Raw genomic sequence first — 21,411 nt, forward strand, 5'->3', positions numbered from 1 at the left:
GTAGATTTAGAATGGAAAATTTTAAGACCACGTGTGTCAAGCAGTATTAACCTGACAAAATTCCAGAATAGGAAAGAATTTGGATAAACTCTGAGAGTATGCCATAATGGGATGTGACTGTGTGTTTCTAGCCAAGACAATACGTGACATCTCTGGCAATAAGAATATATCCTACACAGATGAATCATTTTGGCAATGATGTAAGCATAGATACATCATGATTTAGAATGTTTTTAATCAGTGTCATGCATATTAGACAATCTCACTTCTGCCAAAACCCCTGTCCATATGAGTCAGATCAGTTTATTTAGAGCTGAAATCCTTAAAGGTCTACCGCATTATAAATGCCCATTGACATTTTTTAGTTACTATAAACTTGGAGAAGAGTTTCTATCATCCCATTATGCATAAAGTACTATCCTTTTTTTCCAAACTATATTAATATCAGGTACTGAAGTACTTGAACTGCCATTTGTAAACAGAGGACACTCATCATTTTAATCCATTATGGAACTTCCTTTAAAGGATGAGGATTTATACCATTGTCCTCCAGTTGGCTATGATTTAAGAAACTGGCAAAGATTTTGTGCATGCAAGCTCTCCTTAGAGGCTTACTATTTCCACAGCATTCCTGGTCAGACACAAATGAGGAAGGGAATGGAATGTTGGAGAATATAGAAGGGAACAGAAGGAAGGGTTCTTCCTTCTTCATCTGGAAGGTTTGTGGCTTCATGTACATTCTGACCAGCTGAAAGGGGAGAACCGAAGTTGTGCTGAAAGAGTTTCGATACTAGTTTGTAAGTGGTAATCTAATTTATAAGGGTTGCTTTGCATTTATCATGATATAAGAGCCATTGGGGCACCTGGGTGGTTCAGTCAGTTGGGCATCTGCCTTCAGCTTGGGTCATGATCCTAGGGTCCTGGGATCGGGCCCCACGTCGGGCTCCCTGCTCTGCGGGAAGCCTGTTTCTCCCTTTCCCACTCTCCCAGCTTGTGTTCCCGCTCTCGCTAACTCTCTGTCAAATAAATAGATAAAATCTTTAAAAAAAAAAAAAAAAGATATAAGAGCCATGGAGATCGGATGAGACAAAAAAGTATTCTTCAAGAAAAATATTCTTCAAGCCCTTTCACAACACAGAGTTAACCACTATACGCTCACAGTGAGCTACTGGGGATTTACAGCCCTTTCAAATGTTTGGGACTTTTGAGAAGGTCAAATACCACATCCAGGGTACCCTCTTCCTTCTGAATTATCAAGCCAGGCCGCTCAAATTCAAGGATGGGAAAGGAAGAAAGGATGTAATTAAGTGCTAGGAGGAGAATAATAGCAGGGGCGTTTGGTACCTTTCAGGTATATTCTAAGATTATCTGTATTTAGCGGAAACCAGAAGATCAGGTTCAGTTTTCCAAGAATTTGTTCTCATTTGATGCCACCTGGAATCTGATGCAGTATATGGAGCTCAGGCTTTGAAGAGGTGAAAGTTCTTATGCCGGAAATTTAGTTCTGAGAAATCAGAACTCTTATTTTTGTTCTAAACTCAAGCAAACCTGAAAGGTTTTGTTTTCAGGTTGAGCTGGTATATTTCTTTTTTTTTTTTAAGTAATCCCTATGCCCATTGTGGGGCTCGAAACTCAGGACCCCCAAATTCAAGAGTCACATGCTCTACTGGTTGAGCCAGCCAGGCACCCCATTCTGGTATATTTCTAAAATCGTGAGACACATAGGGCAGGGAAATCAGCCAGATAATAATAAAGTTCAAACCATAAGAAATTGCCAATATTCAACTATTTTTGACCTACAAAATTGGTACCAATATCCAGCCATTTTTGAACTACAAAGCAGTAATTTCTTATGGTTCAACCTAATACATTATTGTACAAGTCCGTTATTTGCAACAATATGACAGTCTACATAATGGAGCAGAATGCTGTGGAAATACTCTGCTTAGATATAAATCACTAATTGGTTCGGTAATTTCTGGAGAAAAAAACCCTGGTTGATAAGGGTTTTATTGTTCTCAGTTTTCTTTACATCTGATTTAAAATAAGACAGGAATTACTGTCTTATTTTAAAATTACAATATTTTCAAAGTTTTTTCCTGGATATTTTTTTTGCAATGTCTGACAGTCACTTGGGGACTAATTTACAAGGAGATTGTGCAATCTAGTTTTGTGGGTAGTTTTCACCCTTTTATTATGCTCCACCAATCATATTCCAGTAAGGGGTGGGTGGGGAGAAATAGGTCTGGGGAGATGGAGCAAAACGTGTTTTATTGTTCTATTCTTAACCGTAAAGGAGGACAAGAATAGGACTGAGGGGGCAGGTCCATGCAGAGCTCAGTAAGGCAGAGGAATGCAGTGACACTTCCTCCTTGACCCTGGTCTCCGGGTATACTCTGGGTGGTCTAGCCCCACCTCATCTAGGGACTGGGGGAATGGCAGATGTTACAAAGGTCAGGCAGCAGGAGGCAACGTCAGGACACTGACCTGGTAAAAATAGACCATGAAGAAAAATACCTAGTTTGGTGTTGCATTTGGACCAGCATCTGAGAAAGTCACTGCCGAGACCAGGCAGTAGTGACCAGATGGGTCTATAGGAGCTCACAATGCAATCAGATACACAGTCATCGTCAAGGAAATCCTGCATTTCACCTAAGCTACTTCAGCAGCCAAGAACCAAAATGCAGATGGAACCTAAGAGAGGGATTCTAGCCTCTTCTCTGCATTGATGGTGTAGGTAGTAGCACTCGCATTTCTCTTCCTTACCAGTAAAATAACTTTCAAATCAGCCTACTATTCATCGTATGTGTGTGTGTGTGTGCATAGTGTATATGTAATATATATTATGCAATAAGTTCATGTACATATATATGTATTTCATGTGTTTATAACATTATGTAGCATATATTGTTTGAATATTTGGGTATAAATACTATATATTTCCCTATTATATAGTATATATTCACACATTTTATATGTAAATATATAAAATATGTTTGAATAGGATATGACATATATGCATATATTTATATATTACATATGTCTCCTATATGTAAAGATATTGCACAGTGACCATAGCATATGCTGTGGGCCCCATTTACAGACACTGATTTTATATAGTGCACACACACACTCAGTATCTAAATACCTTTCTTTCAACAAGGAAGAGCTATTAGCATATTCATTTCTTGGACTCTTATTTGCAGCTCTCTAATGAGGGAAAAGCATTTCTCAGATTAAAATCCAATGCTGTTGGGCGCCTGGGTGGCTCAGTTGGTTGAACAACTGCCTTCGGCTCAGGTCATGATCCTGGAGTCCCGGGATCGAGTCCCGCATCGGGCTCCCTGCTCAGTGGAGAGTCTGCTTCTCCCTCTGACCCTCCCCCCTCTCATGTGCTCTCTCTCTCCTCTCATCCTCTCTCTCAAATAAATAAATAAAATCTTTAAAAAAAAATAAAATAAAATCCAATGCTGTGATTAGAATTGCCAAACTGTGCAAGTCTCTGGTAGAAAGCATAAGATGTGTGTATTTGCCCTGATGTGTGCATCCTTCTTAACTTAAGCAGAGTACACCTTCCTTTACTCTCTCGCTTAACTGTGACACAAAACAGGCTGTGATAAACCAAACAATTCAGCATAGAAAGTAAATGTTTATAACTGGCAAAGTGTAAATGTAACCCAATTAATGAACTTCTCCCTGAAAATAGATGTTACTCAACCCAGACATTCATACGCTTTAAATTTCTTCTCAAAAAAACCAAAAATCATGAATTTATGGGGATGTCACTGAAAGTAAAGCATTTTAAGAACATGAGCTACTTAGTGAAGCTCATCTAAGAGTAAAATATGTTCTAGCAGATTTTGCTCATGCATTCATTATACTCTGGATCTTTTAGAAGAATGTAGTAATTTTATTTCCACATAAGAAATTTGGCACTGCCCAGGCATCCTACAAATGGCTTCATTGTCTCCTGATATTAAATGTTTTTGCATTGAAACTAAAAGATCATCCATTAGCAAGCCATCCCTTTTCACTTCCTCATCTTCTCAGCTACTCCTTGTGTTCTGGAACTCCAGATGAGGAAATCCTGCTAGTATGGAAAGGATGAAAATGTGAGTAGTGCCCAAAGGCATCAGCCTCTGTGCTATGTCTCTGTGTGTTGGGGAAGGCATGAGAACCTGGGCCTGGGGAAAAATCTGCCTTACAGAATCCAGATGCACAAAATAGATCAATTTGCTTGTGATTATTCATTGACCAAAAAATAAACAAATCACCCAGACTGCCTCTGACAGCAAAACCATTAAATACATTGAAAATATGATTCGTTTCATGAACAGCTTTCCAGAAGCACATCTACTGGGTAAAGTTGGGTTAACTCTCAACTATTCGTTGGTGGATTCTTGCATTAGTGGATTATAAACAACCCTGAAGGCTTTGGTCAGGCCCCAGAAAAGGGTCTGGGTGAGGGTGAGACTTAATCTGTGAGTGTTCTTGAGCCTCACCTTAAGTGACTGGAGGATAGCCAGTTGAGGTTTTTCTACCATTAGTGTTATTTATCACTTGTGTTGCTTTTTCTCTTCATGGCTCCAAAGCCTGAAAGTCATGTGCACACACAGATATAAAATCCCTTGGAAAAGAAGGAAAACTATTAGCCTAAATCCTCTAGTATTTGATTTTACTAAATGACGGTCCCAAAGTCTACTGCTAATAAAACGTAAATTGCACTCCTGGTACAAACTGTATCTGAACATTGGCGAAGAGCTCTACGGTCCTTATCCCAGGACCTGGCTAAAAGCCCCCACCACTTCAAAGTGTTCACTCTTGAATAATTAGACCTTGGGCCCGTACGTGTGTCCTGACACATACTGACACCCATGGAACTATACAGACACGCAGTGTGCCAAAATAGAAACAAACATCTTGCATGTGCTTTTAAAAGATAAGTGAATACTTTAAAAGCTTCTTTAGCTTAAGAATTTGATAGAATCAATATGTGGTGTTTAACAGTTCCCTTTGGCAACTCTTCAGCCTTAAACACTGTGACTGTAAGACAGGGACGCTATGGGATATTGATCAGTTCCTGGCGTGCTCACCAGGATAGTCTTTACTTCCGGGTCTTGAGCTATGGACCTGCCATTGGGATGTGGAGCCCTGGCTCCTATAACCACCACAGGGCCTCTGGTCACCAAAGGCTAAGTCTGTCTGGAACTTCAGGTTTGGGTACCTCCCTATGTGAGTGCTGCTATGAGGGAGTGCTCGTGAACAGGCTTGCAACATTGGAGATGGATAATGGTCCCTTGCTGAAATGATGCTTTGCACCAATGACGTATGCCCCTTGGTCAGATTTAATAGAGAGGCTTACAGAGTTCTGACTTCATAGAGAAAAATTTAAAAACTGAAGTGCAAAGAAGACAGCAATATTTTTGCTTTTAAAGCACCTTTTAAAAATACGGGAAATGACAGCCAAACCTCTGAAAAGTATCTTCAATCCACATGCGGTATCTGTTTGCCTACATCTGTGAGATTTGGCCTCAGAGTCCAGCTTACTGGACCCCAGCCCCAAAGCTAAGAGGTGATGGATGATGGTGACACTAAAGAAGGGAGGCACCTGCTGAGAGAGGAAAGTGGAGAGGAACGGAACCTACCAAAACCTTTCTTCCCTGCCTTTCCTTGATATCACTGGCCCATTTCTGAAGTGGCTACAAAAGATAAGGCCAGGGCTGGCTGAAGGAAAAACTGCAAAGGATTTAGTCTCTGTGAAATCCACCTACCTATAATTTCCTCTTTACTGCCTCCCCATCTCCAGCCTCTGCCCCACCGCCCCGCCCCCCCGAATGAAGGGAAGCTGCTTCAGTACATCACTGTCCCGGAGGGGTATGCATTTATAAGAACACCTTTGAAGGCTAAAACCAAAGGGAATTTGGCTATAATTATGGGCAGAGTAGGCATTCTGGGCGGTTGTGGGAGCAGGCAGGGTATTCATCATGTCCTAGGACTCCCAGAATATGACTCCCCTTGAGTCCAGGCCAGGAAACAGAGACCCCATCGTTCAGCTTTCCTTTAGGGTAACAGACTGACCTCTTCAACATAATTACCCAGCTGTGAATCAGGTCTAGCAGCAGTGAGGCACCCCCGGCTGTTAATCCCCAGGAGGCACCTCCAGCTCTGTTGGCACTCATCCTTCTCTTGACTGACTGAACTTCAGGAAGGAGGCCCAGTTATGGTGTCCGCAGTTGTCCCTGAAATCCAAAGAGCTCTTCAAAGACACTGCACACCTCCAGTTTGGAATTTAGGGTGTAGGCATCTGCCAGAAAGGTGTGGCTTGAGAAACAAGAATTTGGCCTTATCAGGAAGGATAGTGGGGGCCTTTGGAGGCAAGACCAACAATGGCTAGCAACAAATTCTGAATGACTTGGTAGAATGTATTCTTTCTTGGGGCCTCCTCTTCTTGCCTCTACGAATGTCTACATGTACACCCCTGTAGAGAGAGGAGAGAAGGAAAGGCGTAGTTTCCAAAGGCCCCCAAGAACAAAATGAAAATTCTCTCTGGAGCTGACCCCAGAACCAAGAGCATATGCAAAGAGAGTCAGGACTCAATAAAAATGATCACACTGTAGAAGGACAAGGCATTTAAATGCAGCAACAGAACTCAGGAGACAAGCTCAAAGCCTATTTCCATCTTTCCTCGACTTTTGATTATTTTCATTCTGGACCCTCGAGCCTCACTCTCTTCACCAAATAGCTCTGTTAATTCCAATTCTTTTCCTCACTTAGCCTCTAAGACTACTCAACAGCATGGTAAGAAATGGATTCTGAGGGTATTTTCCAACAAGAGTCAGGGTCAGATAATGTCATAAAACATCCCCCCCCCACCCCCAACACCTTTGCTGGTGCCCTTCTAATGCACTGCACGACTAATTCTAATCCTGCTATATGCATTCTTATGTTCTTACCATATTTAATGACTCAGTACTAAAGCCCTGTTTTAAAACATTTTTCTTGTTTCTGGCATGTAAATACTATTAAAAAAATCTTCATTTGCCATTTTCAGTGAAACTTTAGTGTGTTTTACCCAAGAGAACTTAGTCTACTTGGCCCCAGATGAAATGGTCAGTATTGTTTGCCCAGGGTGCAAACGCCTTGGAGGTACTAATCCTCCTTTTATGCTCATTATCCCGGAATTGGTTACTTTTAATAAAAGGTCGGTCAGTCCTTCCTGAGAACAGTGTGGAAACAGACAACAAATAGTCTTCCTTTCTGAGACTAGATGTTAACTTTCTAAAACATAATTAACAGGATGCCAGTCAATGAGTGCACTTTTGACTTCATGCCTGGGGAGTTTAGGTGCCTCCAATTTAGTAGGGGCCACAGTGCCAGTTACCTAATTGACAGTCTCCACCTGCCCTCTCAAGTGGCTGCAGAACGATGCCTAGTAAATTAAGATAAATGCCAAATCCTTCTGAGGAAACAGGCCTATATCACGACTATGGAATGGGCATTCAGGTTTGAGACTGAGCAAGACTTCACAATAAGGATATAAATACCAGCCTGGGCACAAGGGAAGATGTTCACCCAGTTATTGTACACACAAAATAACAGTGACTCACTTCACTCAGCATTACGCTTGGCCAGAGATTTTTAATTCCTTTTTAAAAACAAGACTATTGTACCACCGGGTAGAGATTTTATTATCCTCACTAATGGGATTGAATATGTCAAGGCATAGAAGGAGAAAATTAGATCTGTTGATCCCAGTGCCAAGATAGGGGTTACTGAAAGCCACAACAGGTCACTTCCGGTGGGCTTTTCAATGTCACAGTGGCCTGGAAACCCAGGAGAGCCATCAGGCAAGTGTCTGCCTCCAAGCAGGAGAGGTGGGGGAAGTCTAGCTGAATCCAGCCTCAAGCACTAGAATGGAGTGAAAACAGGGGCACTTAGCGTACCTCTGCAATTCCAGTGCTTCTGGAGTGCTAACCAAGGAGGCCAAGGCACTAAGTAGTTAAGGAAAAAGGTTATTGATCTGGCTCTCTTCCTCAGATGCCATGGCCAAATAGTGCATTTAAGCCAGCAGAGTCAGCCCCTGCTTGATATATCATCTACGAACAAGCAAAATTGGTCAAACAGGTCCCTGAAGACAAAATGCAAGCTATACACCTACAAGCGGAATTTTGATTTTTATCAGTTGCGGGGAGAGTTCGTGTGAATCGTGTTCCATCTTCCACCTTTCCTATTCACTCAAACTCAGTGCTACTTATTGTGCTTCCCTCTGTGTCTCAGATTTATTGCTTCCTGGACTGATACTTGGCGGGGGCAGGGGGCATGGGGAAGAGGCTGTGATTTAGGTTCCCATCAAGACTCAAATTGAATACAGTGCCTCTTTCTCCCTAAAGCCTTCCACTTGGCCAAACTTAGAGGAGATGATGAGACATTAACTCAGAACCCTCTGCCCAATACCTTCCTCTGTGCTGACCTCCAGCCAGACTTGTGGGGATGACAAGCCAAGCGATGAGTGGCCAGGAACCTTCTCTGGAGTGTTCCACCAACCAAGGGAAACACAAACTCTGCAAGCTGCACCCACAGCCCTAACCTCTCGCTGTATATAAGCCCCAAGGGACAGGCGCCCGTCTACTCGGCTTTCCATAGGCAGAAGTCCACCCCGCATTCTTAAGCCAGAAGGGAGCACGAAGATCTTAGCCCCTCGATCTTCTCTTTCACTTGCCATTACCATTTAGGATTAACTAAAATACAGGGCTCTCTTCCACAGGAGAAATTCTTGGCATTTACAAACTGTCACCACCAAGGCTGGTTGTATTTCCCTTGACCCGGTAGTTGCCCGTGACCAAGTTGGTTCCTCTCTTTCAAGAGGTTACTCCTTTCAAATTTTTGATCTGGTCTTTTTCTGCCCCCTCAGGTCATGGATTATATGGGACTTTTGAAATGTTATCCTCCTGGAGGAAAACTAGAGAAGACCAACATGTTAAAGAGAGAACTGCAGCAGTCTATGCAGACTCCATGCTCTCCTTTTCTCTCACCACTGCCATGTACCTGGTCACCTTTGGCATAGGGGCCAGCCCTTTCACGAACATTGAGGCAGCCAGGATTTTCTGCTGCAATTCCTGTATTGCAATCTTCTTCAACTACCTCTATGTACTCTCGTTTTATGGTTCCAGCCTGGTATTCACTGGCTACATAGAAAACAATTACCAGCATAGTATCTTCTGTAGAAAAGTCCCAAAGCCCGAGGCATTGCAGGAGAAGCCGGCATGGTACAGGTTTCTCCTGACAGCCAGATTCAGCGAGGACACAACGGACGGCGAGGAAGCGAACACTTACGAGAGTCACCTATTGGTATGTTTCCTCAAACGCTATTACTGTGACTGGATAACCAACACCTATGTCAAGCCTTTTGTAGTTCTCTTTTACCTTATTTATATTTCCTTTGCCTTAATGGGCTATCTGCAGGTCAGTGAAGGGTCAGACCTTAGTAACATCGTAGCAACTGCAACGCAAACCATTGAGTACACTACTGCCCAGCAAAAGTACTTTAGTAACTACAGTCCGGTGATTGGGTTTTATATATACGAGTCCATAGAATACTGGAACACTAGTGTCCAAGAAGACGTGCTAGAATACACCAAGGGGTTCGTGCGGATATCCTGGTTTGAGAGCTATTTAAATTACCTTCGGAAACTCAATGTGTCTACTGGCTTGCCTAAGAAAAACTTCACAGACATGTTGAGGAATTCCTTCCTGAAAGCTCCCCAATTTTCACATTTTCAAGAGGACATCATCTTCTCTAAAAAGTACAATGATGAGGTTGATGTAGTGGCCTCCAGAATGTTTCTGGTGGCCAAGACCATGGAAACTAACAGAGAAGAACTCTATGATCTCCTGGAGACCCTCAGGAGACTTTCTGTCACCTCCAAGGTGAAGTTCATTGTCTTCAACCCATCCTTCGTGTATATGGATCGATATGCCTCCTCTCTGGGAGCCCCCCTGCACAACTCCTGCATCAGTGCTTTGTTCCTGCTCTTCTTCTCGGCATTTCTGGTGGCAGATTCTCTGATTAATGTCTGGCTCACTCTAACGGTTGTGTCCGTGGAGTTTGGAGTTATAGGTTTCATGACATTATGGAAAGTAGAACTGGACTGCATCTCTGTGCTATGCTTAATTTATGGAATTAACTACACAATTGACAATTGTGCTCCACTGTTATCCACATTCGTTCTGGGCAAGGATTTCACAAGAACTAAATGGGTAAAGAACGCCCTGGAAGTGCACGGGGTAGCTATTTTACAGAGCTACCTCTGCTATATCGTTGGTCTGATTCCTCTCGCAGCTGTGCCTTCAAATCTGACCTGTACACTGTTCAGGTGCTTGTTTTTAATAGCATTTGTCACCTTCTTTCACTGCTTTGCCATTTTACCTGTGATACTGACTTTCCTGCCACCCTCTAAGAAAAAAAGGAAAGAGAAGAAAAATCCTGAAAACCGGGAGGAAATTGAATGTGTAGAAATGGTGGATATTGACAGTACCCGAGTGGTTGACCAAATTACAACAGTGTGATAGAGTCTGCTTGTATATTTTCACCCTAGGTCTTATTGAGAGCAAAGAGATTATGTTAATGAAACAAATTCAAAGTTGTTCTTTCTTTTTTAAGAAACAGACATTGCCAAAGCAAAGGACAAGGGGGGAAATGGGCATTGCATATTTTCAGTCTTTAAAACAAAACGATTGCTACCAGAAATAATTTACACACACACACACACATCTCTTAAACTAAGATCAAATAGAAGAAAGCTTATTAGCAAGCAGAATCCTATTTTATTCATGCTGCAGATGTTGCTGGTATTGTGACAAAAACCTACTGATTGAAAGGTCAGCTGCCAAGGCAGAAATAGCTTTAAGCATTGTTCAAACAATAAAGCTTCCAGAACTTCTGCAGAGCAGTAGCTCCAGGCAGAGTCTGTGGTTTGAGGTCTTAGCTGTCTCATCTAGCTCCCCAGCACCCCAAGGAGATGCTTTCAAAAATTCTGGCCAGGAAAAGCAAGCCACAGCCTTGGAAGTGACCCAGGGTAGAGTGGCCATCACCCGTGGAATGAAATTGAGTGATCTGCAAATTCACCCAGGTGAGGCAGTTTTGTTGTCTAGAATGAATCCATCATAGCCCCCCATCAGTATACTTTGAGCATTTGTATGATTGGGTGAATACACCTTTAAACCAATGACAGCCCCAGCACTGCAGAGTTGGAGCAATTCTATTTTGGAACATCTTGTTGCTTGTCACCAAATGGATCTGCTTTATTAGTTACAGCTCTTGGCAGGAGGCTCTGAGTACCCTAAACTGCAGAGCCAAACCCAAATACCTGGCAGGATTGAGGAAAAGCAGGTGTCAACTTGAACCCAGAGGTAGTGTCTCCACTTTAACAAAAAATATGGCCAGCTGGTACAGCTGTTTGTGGTTTGACCCTACATGCAGTTTTTGCGTGGATGCCCAGAAACAACATCTGCCTGTGCATGGCTGAGGAAGGAGAAGTGAACACTGAAATGGTTATCTGCCATAGTTTTCAACTCGTAGAGCCTGTCTGCCTTCGCTATGAGACATGGCTGCTCAGAGACACAGAGGAGAAAAGGAAGTTCTTTGGTGAGTGTTAGGTCCCAAAACTGAGAAACTTCGGAAAAGTGCAGGCAGGGAGATGAAGGATGGAAGGGGAGATAGATGGAAATGACTGGAAGATGTAATCACAAATACACAATTATCAATGATGGCGGTCAAATGTTCCTGCTAAGCTGGCTGGACTTTCATCTTCCTGGTACCCCCCCCACCCCCCAATACCTTTGCTGGTGCCCATCTAATGCACTGCACGGCCCTTCTGTACATTAACGAGCCTAGATGTTTACACTGTTGATTGCAGTATTTACAGGCTCTAAATGGAAACACTTTGATTGGAAGAGGCTGTGTATGTTGCCCCAGACCCCTGCATTTCTTTATGTCTATAAAAATGAAGCTAATACCTGGTCACATTTGAGGCAAATGTCTACAATATTTTTCCCTTTTAGAGATGTAGCTTATTCAGACATCTATAGTGGTAAGCATTTCCCCAAAGCACCTTTGCTCTCTGGACCTTAGCGGATGTACTGTGCAACTCCCCCAACTTCCGCACCGGAGGAAACTGAGACCTAGGAGAATAAAGCGACTCAGCCAGGGTCACACCACTAGAGTGTTTCCATCATTTTAGCATGCCTAAGACAGGGCAGGCCACTTTAAGATTTTCCCTTAAGAGGGCTATTTCTCCCTTCAAAGTACATTTCCAAGGAAAGAACACAGGACTTTATTGGCCACAAGGCAGACTTCTTTTTTTTTTTAATGTCTGGGTAATGTTTGGGATTTAGGTTTGCCATTGTCTTTCCAAACAGCAAAAATGCCCAAATGATTCAGATGTAACTGCACCAAGTGCAAACCTGTGCTTTCTATTTCCTGTACTGTTGTTCACACAGTTCTCAATACATAGCTAGTGCATTACACACTTGTTCAGTCTCTCCTGCAGACACACTAAGCGATCATATCAATGTGTTATGCACTCAACTAGAAGATAATGAGCTTTAATCTGAGGACAAGTACAGTCCTCGAAAAAGGGCAAGTTCGCATAATAGATCTGCGATCAATTCTCTCTCCAAGGGGCCTGCAACTAGGCTATTATTTATAAAACACAGCCGAAGAGGGAATTGGTTTTATTCTTAAATCACATGTTGCTAAATCATTTTCTGAACAGTGTGTTCTAAATCAGCCATTGATTTAGTGTCGGCCACGTGGAGCACCTCGGGTTAAAGCGACTCCACAACACTGATACAACACACACACCAATTAAATGGATTTTGTTGAGAATTTAATCATTCAATTTGGTCAACCGGAATGACTTGCTGTGGAACTTTGTTTTATGACAGATAGTAGTTTTCCAACTTGATTGAGTCTCTGTACACCTTGGAATATTGTATTTTTAAATGAAGGGCATTTTCAACCTTGTCAACTTCCCTTTTCAGCACTTGAAATCAAGGCTTATGGAATTCTGACTGTGGAATGATTTTTTTTTTTTAACTAGGGGACTCTGCATGCCAAGATTTATTATTTACTGTTAGATCATTATTATTTATTCGTTAATGATTATTGCTCTGACAGCATCGGTTTAGCCCCACCATGGAGAAGACACTTCTGAAGCAACTCCAAATCACAGTCCCATAAAATTTAAGTCTTTACTTCATGAAGTTTTACTTTTTCAATTGCTATAAAGAGGGAAGGAACAAGCCTAGCAAACACTTGCAAAAGTTTTATCTTTCAATTAATTCCAACCAAGACATTAATGTTCACTTTACCAAAGAAACTTATTTGGTTGGTTTTGAGTTGGTGTTAGTTTACCAAAGAAAACATTCCATTCATCAAAAATCTTTCTCCTGGTCAACTAAAAAACTGTGATACTTGGGCATTCTTGGCCAGTCATAGTGAAAAAAAGAAAAGTCAGGGTCAGGGTGATATTCTTTCACTGAACAGAACTCTGCAGAAAATGTAAATTCACAAGAAACTTGGGGTTTGCAAGAAAGAAAATGATACCGGAACAGGGCATTATTGTTTAGCCCTATACCAATGGTACGACAAGTACCATGAGGGCTCCTTGGGCTAAAAGGAGGACATTTTCTCCACAGAAAAAAATAAGACTAATCCTCATGAAGCTCCCTCTTCATTGTTCCAGCTCCTAAGTTTTGTTTTGGTTTGATTTTGCGTTTGGGGGTTTTGTTCTGCTTTGGTTTGGTTTGTAGTGTTTGTTTGTTTTTGCTTGTTCTGCTCCTGTCTTTCCTACCATTTTTACCCCCTCAATTTTCACTCAGAAAGGAGGTAATCAGATGCCATCCTCCATGGCTATGGCAATTTATGCAATATGCTGCTCTAAATGAGGCCCTTAATAACCCTGTTATTTTAACTAACCACCACCCAATTGTTCTAAGTGGCACTCCAGGACCACGGCACCACTTTCCTCCAGCCCCCTGCAGTGGAGCGTGGCTGGGTCTATCTCAAGAACAGGTGGGTGGGACAGCCACACTAGGGGTGTGGCAGAGGCAGAGCCTCTTGAACACAAATGGTATCCTCCTCATAATGGCTTTATTCCTTTGGATCCTATTAAAGTAGCCCTGCGGCTTGTAGTAGTGTTTGAACTCTGTGAATCTCTGTTTTCTCATCTGCACAATGGGAATGATAACAGTAACTATCTCTAACTTCAGCAAATACATACTGAGTGCCTAATATCACCCAGATACTGTTCTAGAGACTGGGGACAGAGCAGTGAACAGATCAGATAAAATATACCAGCCCTGGGAGAGTCTACATTTGAGTGATGTTGCAGATTTACTGTGAGGGGCAAGGGAGATGATGTCCAGAAAGCGCTCATGGCAAGGGCTGGTGTAGAGAAGAAATTCAAGACATTATTTGTAATTTCTCTATCCCACACAGTAGCACTAGGGCCCATGATGTAAAGCTACAGAGAAGTACATTTTTTTGCAGATTTGGGCACAGAATTAGGGCTATATGAAGACACAATGAGTTCTCCTGTTCATTTCAGGACATTCAAAATTCAGCTGGATCACCATTCGGTAGGGCAACTGTCAAGAGGGCACAAGCTCTGGATGTTGGGGTTGGATTGTAATCCTTAAAAAAAATGGGATATAGGCCCTTGGGGATGAGAGTTGGGAGGGAGGGGCACTTGCTATTTAATTACTATGCCTGACTTGATCGAAGATATTCGAACACTCCTGCTGGGTAATTTGGTTTTAAGTTTGTGCTACACAAAAAGCACCAGGTATTTGAAGACAAAGTTCCCACTTTTTAAAAGCATGGTAAAGCTGTGACATGGAGGAAAATATTAAATTAGTACTAGTGGATTCTCTGGCAAAGACCTGAGGATGGCTGCAGCCAGCACATGGCAGAGTTCCTCCCTGTGGTGGTTACAACTGTTTATTTCTGTTTCATGCCAGTCCAGGAGAAAGCAAAGAGGAAAGTGAATGAGCTAGAAACCGTTCCCCCAAATAGGCAGTGTCATGATGTCTTCCCCAGCCTTGCCTCTCCCCTGCCCCCCTCCTGCCCAGGTGATCTGTTTGAAGTCCTCTTTGATATCTCCTAGGGTACCATGCAAGAAGAAGAAGTGAGGCAACCAGAGAGCTACGGCCTCTGTGCAGATTTTCAAGTTAGATTAAAATTAGCACCACAAGCGTTCAGAGGAGCCTACCTGGAAGGGAAAGGCTTTTTTCAAAGTACAAAGAGAGCAATGTATACCAAGGAGGCAGCCCACAGAGGAACCTTGGTGGAAGGAATGCTGTTCCTGTGGAATGTGCCAGCCTCTTCTCCCTCCAGAATGTTCACACCAGTTGACTCTTTGGATAGAATTAAGCTTACGCCCTCATTTTTCACGTGAGAAAACTGAAACCCAAAGAAGTGAAATTACGTGCACAGAGCTAGTTAGAAGCAGATACAGGACTATAATTCAAGTCTCCTAGCCTCAGTCCTTTCTTCATTCTGCCACTTTACTGCCAAATTCTATGTATCTAAATTATAGGGTCTTAACCTGGGGGCCATGAATAAGTTGGTGGGAGGGCAGGACTCTGAACTCCCCAAAATTAAATTATATGCAAAAATGTGTGTATATGTTTAATATGTGCATTTTCCTAAAAAGAGAGTTCATAGTTGTCATCAGATTCCAAAAGAGGTCTGAGACCCAAAAAGGGTGAAGAACCACTGTCCTAAATTAATAAAGACCTCACTGGGAGTGTGATTCTGGTGTCCTCATTTTGGCTAATGGGCAATCAAGAGTTCCTCAACCACCTTTTCTCCAAGAAGCCCAAACTGCTTCTAAATATCGGTCCCTTCATGCCCAGCCAAGTGCCTACTTCCATTCATTTATTCCTCATTCATTCATCTGTTTGTTTATTTTGCACATTTATGTTCTAGCGCCAGCTGAACATACTCTTCAGGGCAAAATTGGGGAAAGGACCCCTCTGCACTGTGCTCTTCTTGGCAGAAAGAATATCAGGTTGCTACCACATTCTCACTGTTGCAGCAAAGTGCATGTAGCCTCAAAATTACAGTAAGCACACCCCCCCCACACACATACACAGAGGGGGCATCCAACAAAGCCAACATCTGAAAGTGGGTCCTGTTAAAGAACCAGGATCAGAACAGCCTACTTCCAAGTTAGATAGGTACAAGCTGTGGGGCAGCAATATACCACGTGCTTGGAAGGGCTGTTCCCAGGCTATTCTGAGATGTCTACATGAGGCATGCATGCACACACCTGCAGCAGCTGACTCACCAACAAACGGGGAGAGGATGTGTCCCATTCATCATGATAATATTTGTAGTAGGCAGATAGGAAATCATGGCCGTGGACATATGGTTACATTTAAGGACAGGTGTGTCTTGGACACAGATATGCAAATAGAAGCCCAGTTTTCTTGACTCCTAGCCATAAGCTAGATATAGTGTACACTGATGGAGGAAGTTGGAAAAGAAATGACTCTATTTGTACCTGTTGGTTGTGCTTTTTCTAGTATAACTTTAGGCACAAAGGAACGTACCTGGGTTGTCTTAATGGCATGGCTCAGGGAATCACCGCCTGGTCTTCCCTGAAGCACAAAGAAGGCAGTGACAGCCAAACAGTGCCATTTATATGACACTCTACCCAGGCATGACAAGGGAAGCCTTCTAGTGAGATGGAAGAATATTCATTCCACTTTGTAGCATCTGATGTGAAGTGAGAAGACTTTGTTCATTGAGATCTATAAAGTGCTTTGTTTACTTTCTACAAAATGGTGAAGACTTGGCCCATTTCCATTACCCATTCCAGGCTCATCATTGGGAAAACCCAGGATTCCCTTTGGCAAAACAATGTACTTAATTTCCAGGGTGAACCCTGAACATGTTTAACTCAGACTTTCAGATCTTTATTTTTTAAATTAACATCCTGCCAAAACTGACTTTGCCCCCTGTCCAGAATCACCAAGTCAGATCCCATTATGCCTCCCAGGACCATAGATGACTAGTCAAAACTGGTAATGACCCGTTGGCTCTGCTTTATACACACACACACACACACACACACACACATACACAGTATATGTACACTCGACACACCCATAACACATGTACAACACATAAACACACATACATCCGTGCACACACATAACACATGCATACTGCCTTTTACAACATACCTGACACATCTTAAGGCACATTAAAAAGCTTTAGCAGCCCCAGCCCTGTGGTTCTGTGGGGTTTGGCAGACCAAGGTCTTCAGCTATCTTCAGGGAACCACAAAAAATACTATCTTTCCATTCTAGTTGTTTCCTGTGTAGGAGTATGTTTGAGACCAGCCACACAGTACACTTAAAAAAAAAAGAAAACCAGAGAAGTGAATGTTTCTTGGAATTTACAAATTGCTATTGGTTCTATAGCAGGAAACTGCTGATGGAATTTCCTAAGTCATAGGTGAGAACAGCAGAGACCCAAAACTACAGAGATCACTCCCAAGGTCTGGAATTATGGAAATTTATCTAAAATTTTTCTTTGTGATCAAGACAAGGGGAAAAGGACTGGGGAGGAAAGAGAAAGGGCATACCAGGTGGTCACCCCATCTTACCAATTCCCAGTCTTAAGAAGGACCATTTTCTATTTATCCTTAGTATTAGTTTGATAGGAAAGCCAGTACCTTTCACCCACCTCAAGGAAAGAAGGTGCCATCCAGGGAAACCTGGTAATAGGAAACATCAGTTTGGGAGAAAAGTCACCCAAGTAACAGAAAGAATTATTCAAGACCAGAAACTTACAGTGCACGTGCACACAAGCACACACTTGGGGAGTGGACATTAAGAGGAGTTGGGGAGAGGAACCCTAGCGGAATTCCTAAAATTTAGACAGAGTGTAGAAGGAAAAAAATAGTGATTGGGAAGATGAAACAAATCAGATTTGTGCAGAAGGACTGAAAATATAAGCTGCAAATAGTGGAGTTGTTCAGGAATCTCTATAAGACAAAAATATGGAGCCTGAATCTGTACTTTTTGAATAAAGTCAAAGGACTTCACATTTTCTTTTGCATTCTCAACCCGTATTTCCTCTTTAGTAACTTGGTGAGGACACATTCATCAGGTTGTATTTCTATTGTCTATGATCCCATGTTCAACCACCCACTCCTGCTTGTGTGTTCACACTCCAGTATAGAGCCTGTGAGCAGAATTATTGAATGCCAGGTCCAAACAAGGAAAGTTGCACAGCTTGGGTTTAATAACTCCTTGGTCAAATCTCTCTCATTTCTCTGAATGTGCAAATGTTTCAAAGCTGTAAAAAGTGTGTCTAGATAGCCAATGCATTTAACATTTTTAACATCAAAGATATCTCCTGCCAATAATTATTAACAATGACATAGTCCTAACAGTTAAATGTTCCTTTAGTCCAATTTTAGTTGAGTGACTAAAAGGAAGAGAGCCCCTATCAAATATTTAGTGATGTTAGAAAAGGTACTCATCTTAGACATAAAATAGTTTAAATAGCAAAACATGGTCCCTCTCTTATTGTCATCACTGATGAAAGAAGTTCCTGAAATTGCATATTATTTTGTACAGTTTTAAGCTAAATTGCAATGAATTTTTAAATTGTATCCATAGCGATTAGTCATAAGATCACATCTTGTCAATCAGATTAATCACTAATACAGCATTTGGTAATCTGATCTTTTTCTCCAAAAGCAATGCCCCAGCATTGTGTTATGTTTCCCAGTTTTCCAGTTGTGTTTCTTCACACAGGGCAAGTAGGTGATTTTGGGAGTAATAACCTGTTTTTTTTAAAGATTTTATTTATATATTTGAAAGAGAGTGTGAGAGAGAGCACAAGAGTGGGATGAGGGGCAGAGGGAAAAGCAGACTCCCCGCTGAGCAGGGAGCCTGATGCGGGGCTCAATCCCAGGACTCCGGGACCATGACCTGAGCCAAAGGCAGATGCTTAACCAACTGAGCCACCCAGGTGCCCCTAGTAACAACCCATTTTTAAACTAAGAAAGAATATCCAACTCCTAGAGTACATAATTAGTTCAGGTTGGTCAGTTTTGAGACAGATAAGCGTTAAAATCTATTGGGAAAAATAGCACAGTTGCATCCCCACCTTGACAAAGCATGCTGTCACACCACCTTTGATCTGTAACAGGCAGCACCTGCTTGGGTGGAATCAAATGAAAACTTGCCTAGAAAAATTTCCCACAAAGCGTTAAAACGCTTGTCTAACAAGGAACATTAATAAACTATACTTTTTACTTAAAGTCAAGACATTTTAAAGATGTTTAAGGAAAGTCAATGTAACAAGTGACCAACACTTTCAGGAAAAAAAAATGATGTCCTGTATTTTGTACCACTTGAGTTTTTCTGACGCCTAAAATATGTATTTACATCATCCCACAGCTACACAAAAACAAAATCAGCAGGGAAAACTGTCCCACTGATGATTGGCAATCCCACAGCTCCTCTCCATCTGACCAGCTTTCACCAGAGGGCAATATTTCAGGCTTGCACATGGAAATTATAGACTGCCAAAGCCCCTAAGCCACTTAGCATATTAAACCTTGAAAATGGCTCATGACAAATACATTGGCGTTCTTAGTTGACTTTCCTTTCATATTAAAATCCCATCTTCCAATGAAGCATCCTGTTTGCAATCTTGATATCCAATTCCAGGTGTAAAGAAGATGCCACATTTATTGCTTTTACTTTTTCATACACGTTTCTAATTCTCTGATAGACACACACCAAAGGGTGAAATGGCAATGAGCCAGGGGAATATCTTCACTTTTACTTTTTTCCTTTTCTTTCTTTTTTAGATCCAGATTATTTCAATACTCTTTAATAGCAAGTAGTATGTGTTCTTTCTTGTATTATTTTTTTCCAAATGAACAGTCAAAAAGTTTATGTGACTTAATGTCTTACAGATAAAGGTTTCGGTTTTTGTTTGTTTAGCCAGCAGATGTCTTTTTATACAACTTTGCATATTGGCTTAAATGTCACAATATTACACCTCTGTCTCTAGAGAAAGAAAAAGTCCATTTCCTGGTCTTAGTTTAATGTATGATCACAAACAGGGCACAAAACTTATAGCAGGCAGCACCCTTTATATCTACATGCCTGAGCTTAAAGGATGGCAATAGAGGCCTAAGAAAATATGTTCAGCCTTTCTCTTCTGTAGCATTCTGGTCTTCTACAGGAATTTGGGGTTGAGGAGAGAGGAAATGCTGTATGTAATAGTTATATGTCAACACTGGTGCAGAGAGGGAGGAGAAAAGCCTGAGACAGGGTTAACAAAGCAGTATATATGAATGGGGTGTCCAATCAGTTGTTGGCGGTAGGAGAGGATGGGTTTTCATTTTTACTTTATTTCATAGGGCTAACTAAATGGATGCATGATTATCACTGTGACGAAGAAAGTTGGAATCCAAAATTACATGTCACAGGTACCAAATTATGCTATTGACTTCCTAATGTAAAGGATTGGATTGATTTCAGATTTTGTCTCAATAGTTCTGAGCTGGGAATAGCAAAGAAGTTGCACTCATACTACTGTCTGTTAAAATCCTTATTTAGCCCATTTCCATGGAAACTGAAATCACATCTCTCTCCCTCTCTCTCTCTCTCTCTCTCTCTCTCTCTCTCTCTCACACACACACACACACACACACACACAGTGAAAAAAAACCTGTATAGAGTTTGGTGTGTGCGCACATGTGTTTGTGTCTGTGTGTGTGCGCGCACATGTAAGCATCCACCGGAGAATTTCTGTGGGGACACACTGTCATCAGTGGTAACTCTCCCACAAATGGAAGAAATGCCAGCAGTGGAAGAAAGGCCAGACTGACTTCCTTTTTCAGAAGTCAATCTGTAATGTAGATAAAAATCCCAGGTCAGAAAAATAAGCATATCACACCCAGGCCTTTGCTACCAATTTCTTGGAGAATTCCATTTCATAACTGCATGTTCATTTAATTTAGTTAACTAACTTGGAAATATTTTATGGTAGAAAGTCATCCACAGTAACTAAATTTAATCCCTTGGACTTCTGCCCACTTTGCTTTACTCTCAAGCATTTGACATTTCCCTAAATAGCCCAGAAAAATAAGGGCCAAGGGAAAAGAGAAAATGAATGAGTTCATTTTAATATTTCAACATATACTTCGTTAAGTTTCCATCCTAATGGCAAAATAATATGTGCACATTCCAGTTTTATGGGGATACTTAGTCAATTATTCCATCGTTGTCCACAACTCCCTTGAAGATAGACCAACATTCAAATTACTGCCTATTAAAGGGCACTGCTAAAACCTATAGTAAGGTCTGAAA

At 41.7% G+C, this 21,411-nt stretch overlaps 1 protein-coding gene and 1 long non-coding RNA gene across 2 annotated transcripts in view; one reads left to right on the forward strand and one right to left on the reverse strand.

Moving 5' to 3' along the window:
* Positions 1-10,668, forward strand: part of PTCHD1 (patched domain containing 1) — a 51,947-nt gene extending 41,279 nt beyond the window's left edge. The window contains exon 4 of the mRNA XM_035000746.1: positions 8,912-10,668. Coding sequence (XP_034856637.1) covers positions 8,912-10,566 — 1,655 coding nt within the window. The 3' untranslated portion in view covers positions 10,567-10,668. The remainder of the gene's footprint in view (positions 1-8,911) is intronic.
* The window catches only part of LOC118007710, a 621,984-nt gene that overhangs the window by 391,753 nt on the left and 208,820 nt on the right, over positions 1-21,411 (reverse strand). The window lies entirely within an intron of this gene.

The sequence above is a fragment of the Mirounga leonina genome, unplaced genomic scaffold, assembly GCF_011800145.1.
Source record: "Mirounga leonina isolate KUSES-001 unplaced genomic scaffold, KU_Mleo_1.0 Mir_101595, whole genome shotgun sequence".
Classification (NCBI taxonomy): domain Eukaryota; kingdom Metazoa; phylum Chordata; class Mammalia; order Carnivora; family Phocidae; genus Mirounga; species Mirounga leonina.